This window comes from Topomyia yanbarensis, chromosome 1 (assembly GCF_030247195.1).
Source record: "Topomyia yanbarensis strain Yona2022 chromosome 1, ASM3024719v1, whole genome shotgun sequence".
In the NCBI taxonomy this organism is placed as follows: Eukaryota; Metazoa; Arthropoda; class Insecta; order Diptera; family Culicidae; genus Topomyia; species Topomyia yanbarensis.
Genome location: NC_080670.1, coordinates 31,494,612 through 31,510,585, shown reverse-complemented (window position 1 = coordinate 31,510,585; position 15,974 = coordinate 31,494,612). Strand labels below are relative to the sequence as shown.

General features: G+C 41.8%; 4 protein-coding genes across 4 annotated transcripts; all 4 read right to left on the bottom strand.

Annotated features, from left to right (window-relative positions):
* Positions 1–4,870: 4,870 nt before the first annotated feature.
* On the bottom strand, positions 4,871–10,556 carry LOC131694724 (uncharacterized). The gene is made up of 3 exons (XM_058983203.1): positions 10,230–10,556; positions 8,389–9,773; positions 4,871–8,212 (listed from the first exon to the last, which is right to left on the bottom strand). The coding sequence occupies exons 1-3, from the start codon at positions 10,243–10,245 to the stop codon at positions 4,871–4,873; spliced, it is 4,743 nt and encodes a 1,580-aa protein (XP_058839186.1). The 5' UTR covers positions 10,246–10,556.
* A 558-nt stretch (positions 10,557–11,114) lies between these two features.
* Positions 11,115–13,628, bottom strand: LOC131677267 (tetratricopeptide repeat protein 30 homolog). The gene is made up of 3 exons (XM_058956985.1): positions 13,462–13,628; positions 12,685–13,393; positions 11,115–12,628 (listed from the first exon to the last, which is right to left on the bottom strand). The coding sequence occupies exons 1-3, from the start codon at positions 13,519–13,521 to the stop codon at positions 11,439–11,441; spliced, it is 1,959 nt and encodes a 652-aa protein (XP_058812968.1). The 5' UTR covers positions 13,522–13,628; the 3' UTR covers positions 11,115–11,438.
* Positions 13,629–13,818: 190 nt separating this feature from the next.
* LOC131677268 (tRNA-specific adenosine deaminase 2) lies at positions 13,819–14,472 on the bottom strand. Its single transcript, XM_058956986.1, has one exon. It carries the CDS (start codon positions 14,470–14,472, stop codon positions 13,987–13,989), a length of 486 nt encoding a protein of 161 aa, XP_058812969.1. The 3' UTR covers positions 13,819–13,986.
* Positions 14,473–14,529: 57 nt separating this feature from the next.
* LOC131677269 (single-strand selective monofunctional uracil DNA glycosylase) lies at positions 14,530–15,790 on the bottom strand. The gene is made up of 4 exons (XM_058956987.1): positions 15,704–15,790; positions 15,179–15,576; positions 14,854–15,117; positions 14,530–14,799 (listed from the first exon to the last, which is right to left on the bottom strand). Exons 2-4 carry the CDS (start codon positions 15,572–15,574, stop codon positions 14,530–14,532), a joined length of 930 nt encoding a protein of 309 aa, XP_058812970.1. The 5' UTR covers positions 15,575–15,576; positions 15,704–15,790.
* Between the last annotated feature and the right edge of the window lie 184 nt (positions 15,791–15,974).

Here is a 15,974-nt window from a genome sequence, read left to right as displayed (position 1 = left end):
GTAGCTTCCATCTCTCTCGATCATCTGTCAGTTAATTTTCTTTCGCCAAAAGTCGCTCCGCAGCGTCAGACAGTCCTCGAAGAAGTCAGTCACCTTTGGTATATTGCTTTCTAACGATCATCCTTCCCATTTTTTTCTGCTTAGTATGTAGTCAGGACAGCAGCTTGTTTGGGATTCCAGCGGAGGCCAGTACTTCCAAGAGAATGCTTATCTCTACTGAGTCGACAGATTCAGAAAAACTGCAATTATTTGTTTTCTTTCTAGTTTCGCCTCGTTTATGCGGTTTACTGAGGTGGTTGCTGAACAGTTCTTTTTGAAACCGAACGAAAGTTTGAGGAGTAGCTCTTCCTGTTCTGCTATTTCGATTAGTCTATCTTTTACCGCTGCGTTAATCAATTTGATGTTGATGTGCATCAAGGACACTGGGCGCGCTGCTGCTGGGTTATTCGGGTCCCCGTTTGACTTTGTTTAAATGGCTATTTGGACGTCGTTCTCTCCTAGAAGGTAGTGGAATTGCTCCCTTGTCTCCGTGGGGCGGAGGCTCTGAAAGTTGTGTTGGAGTATGTTTAACCTTTTACACTCTACTTTTGTAGTTTGGTGCTGTTCTGTGTAATTTTTCTTGTTTGATAGACGTTTCGATCTATTAGTTGTTGGATGTCTTCCGCAACCTCTAACACCCCAACTAGTCCCTTTCGAGTTCCTGCTCTTGCCCATTTTTATCTGTAGAGCAGTTTTAGTGGATTGATCCAGTTCCGGTGCCTAATTGCTGCGATGAAGTCTTGTCCCATCTGATCCAGGAATCTTTCGAAGCTTTAGCTTAGGTTGTCTCTGCAGCTGTATTTGCTACCTATTTGATTTGCTTGCTTGTTTTGTAGTAATTCTTTGGAATTGAGTGACCTTGGCCACAGCTCTAGAAAGATACTGTCTTACGACCTTGTTCTCTTCCTGCCACTACACACTCTAGTCTTCGCGGTTCTACATTGTGTCCGGACGCTTCGATGACTTGATCGCCAAGTTCACTGAATCGGTTGGAAGCTTTTTGGATATCCTACCTCTGCTTCTTTGTACGTGTCGTGCCTCTCTTTCATTTCCGCCAATATTCGATGTCTTCGTTCCCTTTGCGGGCATTATTTACTGTTTGCTGGATTTTCGCGCTTTCGCGTCTGTCTTTTTGCTTCATTTTCCGCAGACTTTATTTTGTTTTTTCATACATCTCTTGAAACTGCGAGTGAATCTCCAGCAGTTCTGGCATTAGCGGATCGGAAAGATGTATAGTGTGCAGTGAAATACACATCCATAAATTTTGACTATTCTGGGGACGTTTTGACCCCCGATCTTGATTCTTATTTATGCTGACTAGCTTGTTTTCCATTTTCCTAACCCGTTGAACTGCAAGGACTTCCGTTTCCGCAATCGTAGATTACCGAAGCCCTTCCGCTAAGAAATCTATTTGTACTCCTAGGAATAGGTGGTTTTGACAGCGGTTTGAGCAAATATTTCCAAATTATAGGGTACAAGATTAAGAAGTTTGAGGTTTCTGGCAGCTTGTGTTTTACGTGTCGATTTAGAAACGGAATTCTCCAATGATATTTCAAAAGCTTGTGCAGGCTTTGCTGGTAAGGGGTTTTTTTTCCAGCGCTATAGGCTGTTTGGGATTCCTTTTCCGTGTTGATGCACTCTAAAAATATCATTTCGTGCAGGAAAACTCGCGTTAGTTTCGCTTCTATGTTCTTATAAACGGCGAATGTTGGTTTCTGAACGCTAGTTTGATCTGGCAACTGCCGTATACGTTGGTAATCACAGATTAGTGAACTTGGCTGTGCTCCACCATTCTTTTCTTCGGTTGTCCTGTGTTGCTCTATGTCTGCCGTTATTCACGTTGATCTATTTGTTAGCTGTTGTGCTCTGTTGTTTTGCTGCTGGCTCTCGATCTTTTGTTGTTTTCTGTTTTCTAGATTTCGCGATCTCATGACAATTTTGTCACTTTCTGGTTGTTTACTGATGAGGTTTTTTCTTTCATTTTATCACTTTTTTCTTTTAGCTCTTATTTGTATGATTCATATGTCATAATTTCCACTTCAACTGCATTTCATTTCTCATGATTGTTGTTTTTTTTTCTCTTGTGTAACTTATGGCGTTTTTGCTTGACCCTGAAACTGAGTTAGGTTCTAACCACAACTGCTGTCAGTTCATAAATTTTGACAGCAGTTGGGGTTAGAACCTGACTCAGTTTTGCTTCAAGCAAAACTGACATTATTTTCTTTTGAATTTCCTTAGCTTAGATAACGCGCTCCTACGCCATTTTACGAATGATGCGAAATGTGGTTCTCTAGTTTTGGGACGAATATTGTCTTAGTTAACTAATTTTAACTATTCTTCGACTCTGAAACACCGAAGGAATCGTTTTCCGCTTTCTATCACTATTTTGAACGAGAAAAGGCAAATTTTCTAGATTTTTCATGGCAGTTTCACAGCAACTAATTCACGTTGGTATGGACCAAATTCACAGCCCATCACTTGGTTACAACCAAGGATGCCAACCTGCCAGATATATCTGGATTCATCCAGATTTTTAGGCGTCGTCCTGACGGTTTATTTTTGTCTGGTTCAGATTTCAGAGAATTTTTTTAGAATTATCCAGACATTTAAAAAAATTGCATAATAAGTTACAGTTTCGTCGCTGATTTTTAAACTACTTTTTGAGAAGATCCGTAAACAATATACCGAAATTTCTTCACAGAAGGTCAATCAGCTGGAAGTTCAAGCAATCAAAGATGCTGAAAATTGAACATTTATCATTGGCAGCGCAATAACCAAATTTTCAGTAAGACGAGATATATTTCATTAGTAAAATGCTAAAAATACAGCTCATCAATGAGCAATCACGATTTTTTCAACAACGAAAAATTCTGGCAATTTCAAATAAACGAAATGAACAAAAAAAATTGGCCACCGTGGCGGCAAGACATTGAATGCTTTGTGAACGCACTCTATTTTGTTTTGATTTTAGAACGAACGGTTCATGCCAATGTCGTATATACAGATCTGGCGAAGATGGCACTTTGGTATTCGTAAGATGAATCTTACATGAGTGGTGTGAGTGATCACAGTATAAATCGACTTGCTTTCGTCATAGCGGTCGTTCCGCTCCCATTGAATCGTGTGACCGCTATGACGTCGACCCGTTGTGCTTCTGGATTGTTTACATATTTCTGGTTGCCAACACTAGCAAACCGTGTGTTCTGCCACACCTATATATACGGTATTGGGTTCATGCAACTCTGGTTTACGTTGAGTGCCTCAGAGGTTGAGTGCAAAGGCGCGAGTGTACAACGTAGTTTTATTTGTGATTTGATCAGCTAAACATAAAAAGACCGATAAAAAAGTTAAAAATTCGTTTCGTGTTTGAACCACATTTTGATTTGGATCACAGGTAAGCATTCATTAACTATACATCATAGATAATTACTACAACTGTGGAACAAATTTACAATTTTGTTTAGTAGATTATGTTGAGTCATCAAGATACCTATATCAAGATTAGTCATAAACCTATTAGCCAGTACTAACAATTGATCATATGATATTTAAAGATTTTTTGGTTTATTATTTTGTCGCATATTTTGCTTAACACTCGATTTACATAATTCGTTTTGTTTATTCCCAATCTTCAGAACCATATCCATAAAATACCATAAAGAACAGTTCGCAACAAAGATACATGATATATTTTTGTTGGAATAGGAAAAGTTACTTTTCCTATTCCAACAAAAATACATCATGTATCTTTGTTGCTCTGGCAAATTGTAGTCACTAACATGCACTTGTGTTGATATACAATCAATGTAATACACAGTATCAATTATATGATTCAGAGGCATCTGATTCTTATCGATCAATTTCTTTACTGACTGTATTCATTGTGACTTGTGTCGTTAAGTGTCTGTCGTATCCAAATTTCACAACGATGGTACAAAACTTCCTATCGTCTCAAAAGTCGTACACAGAATGAGAGTCAGAATTCCGTACTTCCTGTTCGAGCAAGCGATCACTTTGCGTTCTTCTTCCTGCTAAAACGCATCGATCATTTCGTTTCGTAATTGCGCGTTTGCGTTTGAATACATGGTTGCCAGTTATATTTAGTAACAACACGCATGCTCTGTAGAATGATTTCTCAAATGATGGAAATAGAACGAATTTGCCATAAAGGTTTCTTCGTTATCACAACTTGTCATTTGCTGTAAATAATTGGTAACTATAACATTTCTACGGCACTACATCCGCCCCCAGGAGTACTCTTCGTATCTTGCGTCATATTTTTGATGTTGCTGTTAGACTTACCATTTTCAGTACATAGAAACAAAACATAATTTAAATTTTTTCCGTCTTCTGCCATCGAAATCCGTTTTGCGATTATGTATGCACCTTTTTATATTATCTTGTATCAGTTCTAGATCTGAGTAAGTTTTACACAAATCTTGGTGTAATTGATGAACCGTGCAACAGATTGATGTCAAGTGCGGCCAATGTCATATATACAGGTGTGGCGAAGATGGCTCGTAAGATGAATCTTACATGAGTGGAGTGATCACAGTATAAATCGACTTGCTTTCGTCATACCGGTCGTTCCGGTCTGCCACACCTATATATATACAGCATTGAAGTGCGGCAACAACCGAAAAAATAAATTGAGAACTGTCAGTCCGTTAGATAGGTAGAAACCAGGGTAGATTCTTATAGTAATTTAATTCTAAAATTACTGTTAGCTTATTTATTCTGTCAAATAGTTTAGTTTTTTTTGCAGTAGTTCAGTTGTGCTCTTTTCCCGCGGTGCATTAATTTCTATTCTGCTTCTGGATGCTGTCGGGGATCAATAAAACACTCGGTAAATGTACTCTTCGTCAAATCTCGCTGGAGGTCTCAAAGAGGACCGTTGTCGCAGGTTCCTGGACTCTCCTTCAAGTGGTACTGGATCGGCAGTAGTGGCTTCTTGTGTGTACTGTGCTTGCTTTTCGGAGTCAACTGTTTCATAAGACAGTCCGCCAGATTGGTTCAAAACCGGAGTTGGTGCTAGTTTTACATCTTGTACGTTCCTAGCGTACTGAATTCCCGATCTGCTCATTAGGACGACCTTTGCTCCATCCCTGGCTACAACTTCAAACCGATCCGATGAAAAGGTGGGGTCAGTTTTATTCTTTTTCTTGTGCGCCAGTAAAACGGTATCGCCAATGTCTATTTTGCTATCCTTAGCGCCGCGCACCCGGTCAGCATATTGCTTGGATGCAAGTTTCGTTTCGGTATCCCGCTCATAAATAGTTGTGCGATCAAGTTTGCTGGAATCGCAGTAATTAAATGATTTCGTAAGACCAGGAAAATTCCCTTTGTACTTCCATCCAACCATAAGTTCAAAAGGGGTAACCAGTAGTCGGGAATGCGGAATTAGTGTGTTATGCCGGTGCACGTATTGTTGCAATGCTAGGCGCCAGTTTGATCCGTCCAATTTCGACGCAGACAAGGCTTTGATGATACCTGAATTTTGTCTTTCCACGGCTCCGTTGCTCTGAGGACTGAGTGGTACAGATTTTCGTACCTTAACACCTCTGTCTTCCCAGTATTTGACGAATCCAGAACTCTGGAATGGAGGTCCATTGTCGCTCTGTATGACTGACGGGTATCCCCACATTCTGAAAACTTCGTTTAGAGCTGAATTTGTAGATACAGTATCAATTGTCTTCATTTCTACTACATACAGGTAGCGCGAATACGTATCAATTACTACCAAAAACTCTCCGGTTCCAAAGGTAGGTACTGCGAGAAAATCTACTTGCAACATTTGCCATGGGCCTTCGGGTAATTCTCGAGAGCAGAGAGGCAACGGTGGGTTACGTCTTGAAAGTTGAACACAGGTATTGCAATCTTTCATGAAGCGAGTTATCTCTGTGGACATCCTGGGCCACCAGAAGTACTCACGCATTACTCGCTTCATTGCCACTTCTCCGATATGTCCACCATGTGCAGACTCGAGGGCTTTTCTTCGCAGAGTGTTTGGTAGTATCACTCTGTCGTCTTTGAAGACCATAGAGCCTAGAGAGCGTAGATTAGGTTTCTGTGCCTCATACGGACGCAGATCAGCAGGCCATTTGTTCGACATTAATGCTTCTCTAACGGATAGTAATTCGCTGTCATTTTCAGATGCCATTTCTATCTCATTCCAAGTGATAACCATGTTACCTGAATCTAAGGAATAAAGGTAGTGACTTTCTTTATCCTCTTCGAATGGGACCGACTCTTGTGTTGCTAAAATGAGTCGTGACAAAGCATCAGCAATATTTTTATTTCCGGGTACTCTCTTGATTTCATAGTCGTATGGCTGCAATCTAAGTGCCCAACTTTCTGCCCGTGAAATTGCACGTTTGCCCAAACGATGATTCGCGTCGAAAATATATTGTATCGCTTCTGCATCCGTGCGAATAGTGAAAGTCCTGGTTAATAAGTAGTAGGAAAATCTTTCTACACCCCAGACAACTGCAAGAGCTTCTTTCTGAGTCTGAGGGTATCGTTTTTCCGAAAGAGACAATGATTTGGACGCGCAGGCTATAACCCTTGGAAGGCCCATTTCGTTAATTTGAGTAAGTACCGCTCCCAAACCAACAGGCGAGGCATCTACGAATAGTTCTATGCGGTCGGTCACGTTGTAGTATCCGAGCCTTTTTATGGAAGTTGAAATTTCGTTTTTGAGCTGGCTGAATTCTTCGTTTTCTTTGTCAGTCCAGTAAAATGTTTCGGAGTTCGCGAGATTTCGTAGGTGTTCAGATTTCGTTGCTCGATGGACAATAAATCTGTCCACAAAAGTGATTAACCCCAGAAAACTTTTCACTTCAGCGGTGCAATTTGGTTGCCTAAAATTTTTAATCGCTTGGGCTTTTTCTTCCTCAATTTGCCAACCGTCAGGAGTGAGTTGAAAACCAATGAATCTTACCGACTGACTTCCAAAAACGCACTTGTCTTTGTTTAGTCTGACATTATGGTTAGCAAGACATGCGAGTACATTTGCCAGATTTTCATCGTGTTCTTCTTTTGTGCCACCAAATATCAAGCAATCATCCAAATAATTTATACATCCCTTGCAACCAGCCAGAATGGTTCTTTGTAGTGTCTCCTGAAATATATCAGGGGCATTGCATAGGCCAAAGGGAAGCCTGACGCACCGAAACATACCGAATTCGGTAAAAAAGTTTGTGAGGTGTCGCGATTCTTGATGCAATTCTATATGAAAAAATGCATTCGAAAGGTCGATTGTAGAGAACCACTTGGCTCCATCAAGCTCAGCCACTATCTTCTCCAGTGTAGGTATCGGAAACGGCGTTCGTTGTATATAGCGATTTGGTCCACGCAAGTCGATGACTAGACGAATGTCATCTTTACCTTTTGGTACAACTAACATCGACGAACAGAACGAAGTATCCATTCCATCTACTACTCTTTCGATAATGTCCGCTGATACAAGATTCTGCAGCCTTTTTTCGACTAAAGGTTTAACAGCCAGCGGAATATTAGTGAACACAGTCCTGCATGGCGGTTTCGATGTATCATAGTAGATTTTGACTGGTGGGACGTTGAACTTGGGAAATATTCCGTCGAAAGCAACCGTTGCAATTTCACCTGGGTACAATTCATCGAAAGCATGCTCCGCTAGAGGTTGAAGGGGAACTTGTAGACCCAGCATCAGTATACTATATCGTGAAGCTGTTGGCCTCCCTAGTAAAGCACGAGCTTCCTTGACTACATAGAACTTCTCGATATAGGTTGGTCTGTCCCTGGATACATAGAGGGGAGCATGGAAAGTTGCCAAAACATTTATGTGTCCTTCTGTTGCATATGCCTTTAGAGATTTATCCGACTTGAATTGAATGTTTAATAATCCTCTTTTGTAATTAATGTCCGCAGTTAGATCCTTGAACATAGCTTCCGTACAAGTATTCACTTGTGCTCCGGAATCAATCATGAAAATACATTGCATGCCAGATACAGTTGCAGTGATGATAGCGTCATCTCTCTTAATGACCTGGTCATTGTTGCTAGGGTCTGTGATCTGGGCAATATTCCAGATTGAAATCTTTCCAACTGTATTAGGTAAGACATTGAAACCGTCACTGGTTTTGCAAGTAGGGTTGTGTAATGTCGCCAAATTTCGTTCGGATTTCGGACGCATCTGCAGAAAAACGTGAAACACAATTGATCAGTTATTTTCTATATTTTTTTGGTTATCAATCAATTTAGAAACCGTACATAGAGTTGATTTTTTTTAATTCTTTTTTTTTTAGGTATTGTTAGGCTATTATATAGTAATGAAGGAGTAAAAAATGTTTATTCAGTGGATTCACTTACTGGTTGAATAGATTCCGTGTCGTCTTTCACTTCATCTATTAGTGCTATCTTCCGAGGAGTATTTTCCAATGGCTCTGCTGTTGGTCGTTTAATACCTGGACCATTACTACGTGAACGACACGCTCGTTGAATATGACCATTAATCCCACAATAGTTACACTTTTTGTCTCTGTGACTGCAGTCATGTGCTGCATGATATATGCTATTACAACGCCAGCATTTTTCATTTCGTGATGGGTGCAAAGAAGTGCCACCAGCAGTGTAGTACTGTCTACCCCTTGGAGCTCGAAATCCACCTCTAAGTGGCCTGTTACCGTAGTTTTGAAAATTGCGCTGTGGATTAAAGTTGAATGGGCGGTTCGCGGACTTTGAAAATGATGCACTAACGGATGCGACGACTGCGTGTCCTGGGTTTGCATACTTGTTTCGAACAAACTCCTCATTTAGCTTAATTGCCTCGATCTCGCGCACTTTGTCGACGAGGTCTGTAAAACATTGTTTGCGGCTCAACATTTTCAGTGATGCTGTCCGTACTTCACAGTTTGTAGCATGTTCGGCAATTGTTGCAACAATTTGCTCAAATTCTTTTGACCCCTCGAACTCACACAGTCGAGCTACTGATCCGACCCGTGTTATGTACGATAAATCGGATTCATCTGGCTTCTGGTTCAACAATGCTAGCTTCCGTCTCATGAGCATAACGTCGGATCCAGATCCAAAATAGGACTTTAGCCTGGATATTGCATTTGCGAATGGAAAATCATTAACATTGGGGTCTTCTTCCACCGATCTTGTGTTCCTGAATATTTCAAGAAGTCTCGCGCCGGACTTAACCTTGAAGATCATAAACTTGGTAACTTCGTCCTCTATTCCAGCTAACGTCATAGAGTCCACCAAAAGATCTTTCCATGCTTCAAAAGACTGACGATGGATTTCACCATCTTCATCCGGCTTACATTCGGGGATGTTGATGGAAGAAATGGAAAGCTGGTTAATTGATGTGTAGAACCTGGATTCTTCCAAGTTCGATGCACCTGGTGCCCTACGGGTGCTAGAAAAGCGATTGTCTCTCTCGAAATCGGATCTGCTGGCATCCCTTTCCGTTAGACCAGCTATTAGCTCCTCGTTCATTCTTCTGCTTTGTTCAAGTTCCTCCATTAGTTGTGTGCTTCTTGCCTTCTCTGCCGCTAGTTCGCGAGATAATTGTTCCGTTTTGTCAACCTCCTGCTGTTTCTGCGACAGCACTTGTTGTGTCCTCCCCGGCACTAGATTTTCTGTTTCACCCCGTATGGGTGGTATGTTCGCAATATTAACTGACGACGCACGTGTCAAGTCTTTCATCCGGTAGCATTTATTTTGTTTATTACTGATCTGCAGTGTCATATCTAAAAAATAGGATTTTTTTAGTTTTCCGTATCATTTTTGCTCGTGCATAATTGGATTTCGTGTTAAGATCGTTTCACTCATACACCGACTCTAGTAAAAAAAATATTTAAAAAAACGCCATTTCGTTCAATTCTTTTTTTTTTGCTGAGACCGCATCGCTCATGCACAGATTAATTGTGTTAAAGTCCGCTTCGCTCTAACACATTTATTTGTTTATTTTTAATGAGACCGCTTCGCTCATTTTTGTACTGAGACAGCTTCGCTCAAGCACTTCTTTTGTATTGAGACCGCTTAGGTCGAACTGGATTCAAACAACCAAATTACTGAAGTATTAGGTCTTTTTTTCTTTTTGTTTGCTGATTTCTCTTTCTTTGTCATTTGTTTTGTATATCGAAGCAATTCTATGTTCAATATACGCAGTTATTAAATGGGCTTTGATTTGGCACTCTACTTACCTACAGGCTCCGCCATGTCGTATCCAAATTTCACAACGATGGTACAAAACTTCCTATCGTCTCAAAAGTCGTACACAGAATGAGAGTCAGAATTCCGTACTTCCTGTTCGAGCAAGCGATCACTTTGCGTTCTTCTTCCTGCTAAAACGCATCGATCATTTCGTTTCGTAATTGCGCGTTTGCGTTTGAATACATGGTTGCCAGTTATATTTAGTAACAACACGCATGCTCTGTAGAATGATTTCTCAAATGATGGAAATAGAACGAATTTGCCATAAAGGTTTCTTCGTTATCACAACTTGTCATTTGCTGTAAATAATTGGTAACTATAACATTTCTACGGCACTACAGTGTCGTGCGTATCTATTAGTATAAAACGTGAACACATTATTCTAACAGTAATACAGTCGAAGGCTTGAGAGATGTATATATTATCATTGATAAGGTTTCCTTTTGTTTTCTGTATCTGCTGCAATAACTTCTTTGTTCTGTTTCTCGAAACAAGTATATAAAGTGCAATGAGGAAAGCTTTTCACACTACTGTTCATTTGTAGCTGTCGCTGTGTTATTTCTTAAACAATGGCAGCACCTTTATGCGGAGGAATTCAACCCGTCGAAAACCCCGACCAAGCAGAACATCACGAGTTCATCCAAGCGGCCTTAGCCAGTAGCGATGGCCACGCTGGACGAAGTTACAAAATAATCCGATCCACCCGACAGGTAGTGGCCGGAACGCTGCACACGTTCTACATCACATTCGACAATGACGATGCCTGCGAGGTGTACAAAATCACTGCCCACAGCCGCCCATGGTTGAAGGAGAAGGAACCGGCCGAGGCGCTAAAGCTGACCTTCGAGAAGCACGTCGAGAAAAACTGACAACCTTGAGTAATCGTGTTTTGTTGTATTTTAAATGTTTGAATTTTTGACTGTTTTACTCTTTTCAATGAAAGAATCTCTAAGTGATTATACGAATAAATAAATGAATTTTCTTGTAACCGGCTTTTGTTATTTTTACTATGTGTAAACTTGTTAATTTTTATTTTATTTTAAAATGGCTACTCAAATACAAGCATGGTCCGAAAAATGGAATGTCGCCATTAAAAGCTTTTTTACTTACGTTATTCTGACAAATATGCGTTAAAATGACATACACCTAAATTTCCAGCGCTTTCAGCGTTCATGAATCTGATACTAACTTGAGCCAATTTATCTGTACTCCATCAGTCTGAGCAACAGTGCCCGCAGCTTGCGAGCCTCCAATCCAATGGTCGGTGGCTGTTCACCACTTTCCTCCAGTGGCCCCGACAGTACTGAAGGAATGGTCAAACCGTACGATTCGCATGATCTCAGGAAGCTTAACGTTTCCTGGATTGCTATCGACGGTAAGACGATTGTCTGCTTGGACAGTCCTGTGACTAGCCCTAGAACACACCGTTTAACGTGAAGCCACGTGTCGGCACAAAGCCTCGCTCCCGATCCCCCGTCCAGGGCATGTGCAATCCTTGACAATCCGAACTCGTAGTTTCCCTTAGCACAGTACAGCGTCCCAATGACCAGGTTAACGATGCACAGATGTAAGCACTGCCCATTGGCACTGCCTTTACGTTCCTCCGCCCGTTCGACCTTACGCATCAATTCTTCGGCTTCTTCGTTCTGTGAAGTCATAATGTAAGCTACGCAGAGATTTGCCAACACCGAGGCGGAAACTGCTAGTATTTCGTCGTAGTTCTGCCTAACGATGGGCTCGTAGAATGCAGCGGCTTCTTTGTAGCGGTCGCCTCTCATGAATAAAACATGAGCAGCATGTAGACGCCAGGTAGGAGTTTCCGAACAAAACTCAGCGCTGGCACGAAATTCACGCTCAGCTCCCTGAAAATCATCAACGCGCCAAGGTATCCAGGCACGAGCCATGGCCACCGGCAGATAGCTTTCCAGGGCTGATTCGTACTCGCGAAGAGCCATACGTAGGGCGTTCTGATCGGGAGCAGATCGGCATTCCTGTACTTTAGCAGCTAACGAACGCAACCTGCCGCCAATATTGTTAGCTAAAACACCAAGTTTCTGTTCCGCTTCCTCCGGTGTCGACTGAGCTGTGATAAGGGCATCTAAGAGATCGTACAGGTACGGGGATAGGTACTTGTACGTCAGATGGGTATGCTCGGCGAGAATGTCCGCAGCAGTATCGTACATTTCATGCTTGCAACAAAGTAGAAGTAGATTTGCAAATGTTTCCGGCGGACATGTTGGAGGTCCTAGTTCTAGAAGAAAGGCTAGACGTCTTAGACCGGCACCTCCGCCGATGGGATCGGTCAGAGCCATATTATGTAAGGTGACGGGATCCAATTCAGGCTCGGAACGCGGAGGTAGGTCAGTTAATGCTTCACGAGCTCCTTCGGCTAAAGAAAAGATCGTGTTATGAGATACAACAGCGCACCACCATACGTGAGCTTACCATTTCCTTCCTGATATTCGATAGCAGCTTTCAAGTTGAAAGCCTGTGCCAAACCGGAAGCTGCCAGCGCCGGAGGATTGCCGACACTTCGAGCTCCGCCCTCTGTTTCTGCCTGGGCGCCTACTCCTAACTCTGGATGATTTCTTATACCACGTTCAACAATTTCAGCGATGTAGTTCAGGGCCTGGGAATTTTCTTTCTTGCGGTAGTGACACAACGCCGCATTGTAAGCAATATGTGGATTGAAACCTCCGGCTTGCAAAGCAGAAACGTATCTCTGCAAGGCATCTTCGTACATGTTGGCCTGATAAAGCAGACAACCTTCATCGTTTTTAACAGCAGCCTCCTGCCCAGAACCTTGCCTTTGAACAAGCAACGACTGGGCGTTTGAATAATCTTCATTGCCGTAAGCAATAGCCGACTGTAGTTGAAGAACTTTATCCTTCAAATGAGGTGCATCCAGCGTACTAACAATTTTCTGTGACTCTTCGAAGAGTCCTGCTTGAAAGAGTGATTGGGCGAAGTAGAACTTGTATTCTGGGACGTCCGGAACTAAGTTCACTAGTACTTCATAGCAGTTGGACGCTTCGATGAAGTCCTGCGTTTGATAATAGCAATGACCCAGCAGAGACAATCCAGCCCGTGTTGTTGAAACTTCCGGGATGCCGTTGAGTACGTTAATTGCTTCCAAGAAGCGTTCCTCCTTGATCTGGGAGTAGATAGAAGAGTTACCACCGCGTGTTTAATCGTATTGCGAAAGAGATGTACTATACAAACCATGGTATAGACCGATTTGGTGTATTCTCCATCCCGAATAAGCATATTTTGAGAAAACATACTAACAAAAATAATTAACAAATGGACTGTGGTTTTGAATATTATTCTGCGCTATCGATCCAGCGGGATTTGTTTGGTGTTTGTGTCGCCATAGTGATTCGTTCAGTGCAAGCAACACGTGGCTGATGTTGACGAATAGTACAGTAAAGTCTGATTGGAACGCAACGACTTATGTACGGGACATGGGTTTGTCAAGAATGGGCGCTCTGAGATTAGTAAATAAGTTAGCCACAATATTGTTATACAAAGTTTCATATTTCGTATCAATGAATGTCAATAATGTTAATCATTAAATGTCATTGTTGTTAAATTAATCTTCCCCTGTATAACTTCTCTTTAAGATATTGTTCCTTGACCTGATTTATAGTACTAAACTGACAGGCTATCGTACGATTAATAATAAACAATAACGAGAAATAGAGGTATTTGGTTTGATTGTTTTACATAAAAGAAAAAAATTACAACTCATCGTTGAGCCTTCGATTTTGGAACAGGTGCGGATGGGTTTTCCCCTTTGTAGAACATCTTCAACAGCTCCATCGCTTCATCCGCCCGTACGCCGCCCCGAATGGGTATATCTGTTCTAAGCAGTTCCGGAACATTCAATACGGTGCAGCCTCCAAACCGGTCGTTGCGGCAGCCGTAGATTATTTCCTTGACGTTTAGATTTATCAGTGCAGCCGCGCACATTATGCACGGTTCAACGGTGACCACAACGGTTACCTCCCGGAACACGTCTTCGTGGTTTTCCCCTTTCGATTTAGCATAATCGAGCACCTGATCGATGCAGATAAACTCAACGTGGCGGGTAGCGTTTTTTGTCTCGTTCACCCGATTGTACCCTTTGGCTATAATCGCGTCACGATAGATGAACACACAACCGACTGGGACTTCCTTCAGCTGATCGGCTTGGCGAGCCTGTTCCAATGCTTGTTCCATGAAATGATCCATTTTTGTTTTACTCTTGTTTTGAATAAGATGGTTGTTTAATAAAAAGTATCTGAAAAATCAAGCTTTCAGATAAGGCATAACACCATTATCTTCGAGCCACTGCTGAGCCTTATCGTGCCAGTTAGTGTTATTCAGACTGCGCGGGCTTGGATGAGGCATACACTTGAGCTGAACACGTGTCGCATCTAGCAGGTTTTGTCTAACCAAGGCTTTAACCCGATCTTCAGTGTAACGACCGACGGAGATTATGATCGATGGATTAAATAATTCTAGGGCTGATTGCAGATACTCGGTACAAACCTCTTGCATACGAGTTTTGGATGTTCCCTAAAATCGTAATAGGTGAAACTAAGCGTTTAATATCAACGAATGAATATGAACCTTTAAATCTGCCGGAGTAATATTCCTGCCATTCGCTTGAAAGAACGCCAACGGACAAATGTTGAATACGAAACAATTGCGAAAAAAGTTCTCCGGTTTGCCACAAATTCTCTCGTAGAGACCCCACCACCGTTGACCACTTTGTTCACCTCGCGTGCAGGCTAAGCCTTCCACCGGACGAACACTGAGTTCAGGAATTGGTTTCAATACCTGCCCACGCAATTGCATCCAATCCCGGACAGCCGGAATATACCCAAAAGGAACCTACAAATAGAAAAAAAAAAAGTCAATCATTTATTTTATTTCTTGGTCGTAAAGCTATCACCCCGGTTTGGCACATCCCCCATGGTCCCGGATTCATGCCGAGAAACAGAACCGGCTTGGGACCATCCAAATAACGTTGCATGTAGGCAAGGTGCAATTCCACTGCGTACTCAATCGGATCGTAGGTAACGGCAGCCGAAGCTGGCAACGGAATTTGCTTCAAGGCATCACATAGTTGCAGTTCGAGCTGATAGACGCGCTGCCACAAGGGCTGTTGATCTGTCTCCGAGCTGGGTTGTGCTTTACAACCGGCGCCAGATAATGAAACATCGTTTGGTGCAGTTACGTTTAACGACTCCAATTTAGGTTTGAGCTCGTTGTTGAATTGTGCGAGCGAAAATTCTGATGGTGGAGCCACTTCCGACTGATCGGATAGTTTCAGTTTGTTGCGCAGCATGTCTGCAAAACAAATTACCTTTCTTGAATGGAAAACACTGTGTCTAAAGAAGCATGTAATAAACGTAATAAACTGACTCGTCGAAATTTGTTTACAGTCACTCAAACTTCTGCATTTTTGGTCACTCACCACAGAGCTTAATCGATGCAGTCAGCGATGCCACATGTTTTTGTGAAATGTCTGTAGAAGAATAATTAAAATGTCTGTAAAAGTCTGTAGAGGGTTGTGTAAATCCTATTTACACTAGGTTATTACTTTAAAAGTGGCTTGAAATTAGTAAACTATTGTGAAGGAATCACTCATATTCGAATCAAATTATTCTAGTATAATTTTGTTAAACACTGTTACTTTTTTAAAAGTCTGTAGATGTCTGATTACGTCTGTAGGAGACCATCAAAAG

Bases quoted from the DNA above. Each gene is read 5' to 3' on its own strand.
- LOC131694724 (XM_058983203.1), bottom strand. The intron at 8,213-8,388 runs GTAAGTGAATCC...GTTTTTCTGCAG, and splicing joins ACACGGAATCTATTCAACCA to ATGCGTCCGAAATCCGAACG.
- LOC131677267 (XM_058956985.1), bottom strand. From the start codon at position 13,521: ATGTTTTCTCAAAATATGCTTATTCGGGATGGAGAATACACCAAATCG. The intron at 13,394-13,461 runs GTTTGTATAGTA...ATCTACTCCCAG, and splicing joins CCAAATCGGTCTATACCATG to ATCAAGGAGGAACGCTTCTT. The intron at 12,629-12,684 runs GTAAGCTCACGT...TCTTTTCTTTAG, and splicing joins CGAATATCAGGAAGGAAATG to CCGAAGGAGCTCGTGAAGCA.
- LOC131677268 (XM_058956986.1), bottom strand. From the start codon at position 14,472: ATGGATCATTTCATGGAACAAGCATTGGAACAGGCTCGCCAAGCCGAT.
- LOC131677269 (XM_058956987.1), bottom strand. From the start codon at position 15,574: ATGCTGCGCAACAAACTGAAACTATCCGATCAGTCGGAAGTGGCTCCA. The intron at 15,118-15,178 runs GTGATAGCTTTA...TTCTATTTGTAG, and splicing joins GGGGGATGTGCCAAACCGGG to GTTCCTTTTGGGTATATTCC. The intron at 14,800-14,853 runs GTTCATATTCAT...TTACGATTTTAG, and splicing joins TTACTCCGGCAGATTTAAAG to GGAACATCCAAAACTCGTAT.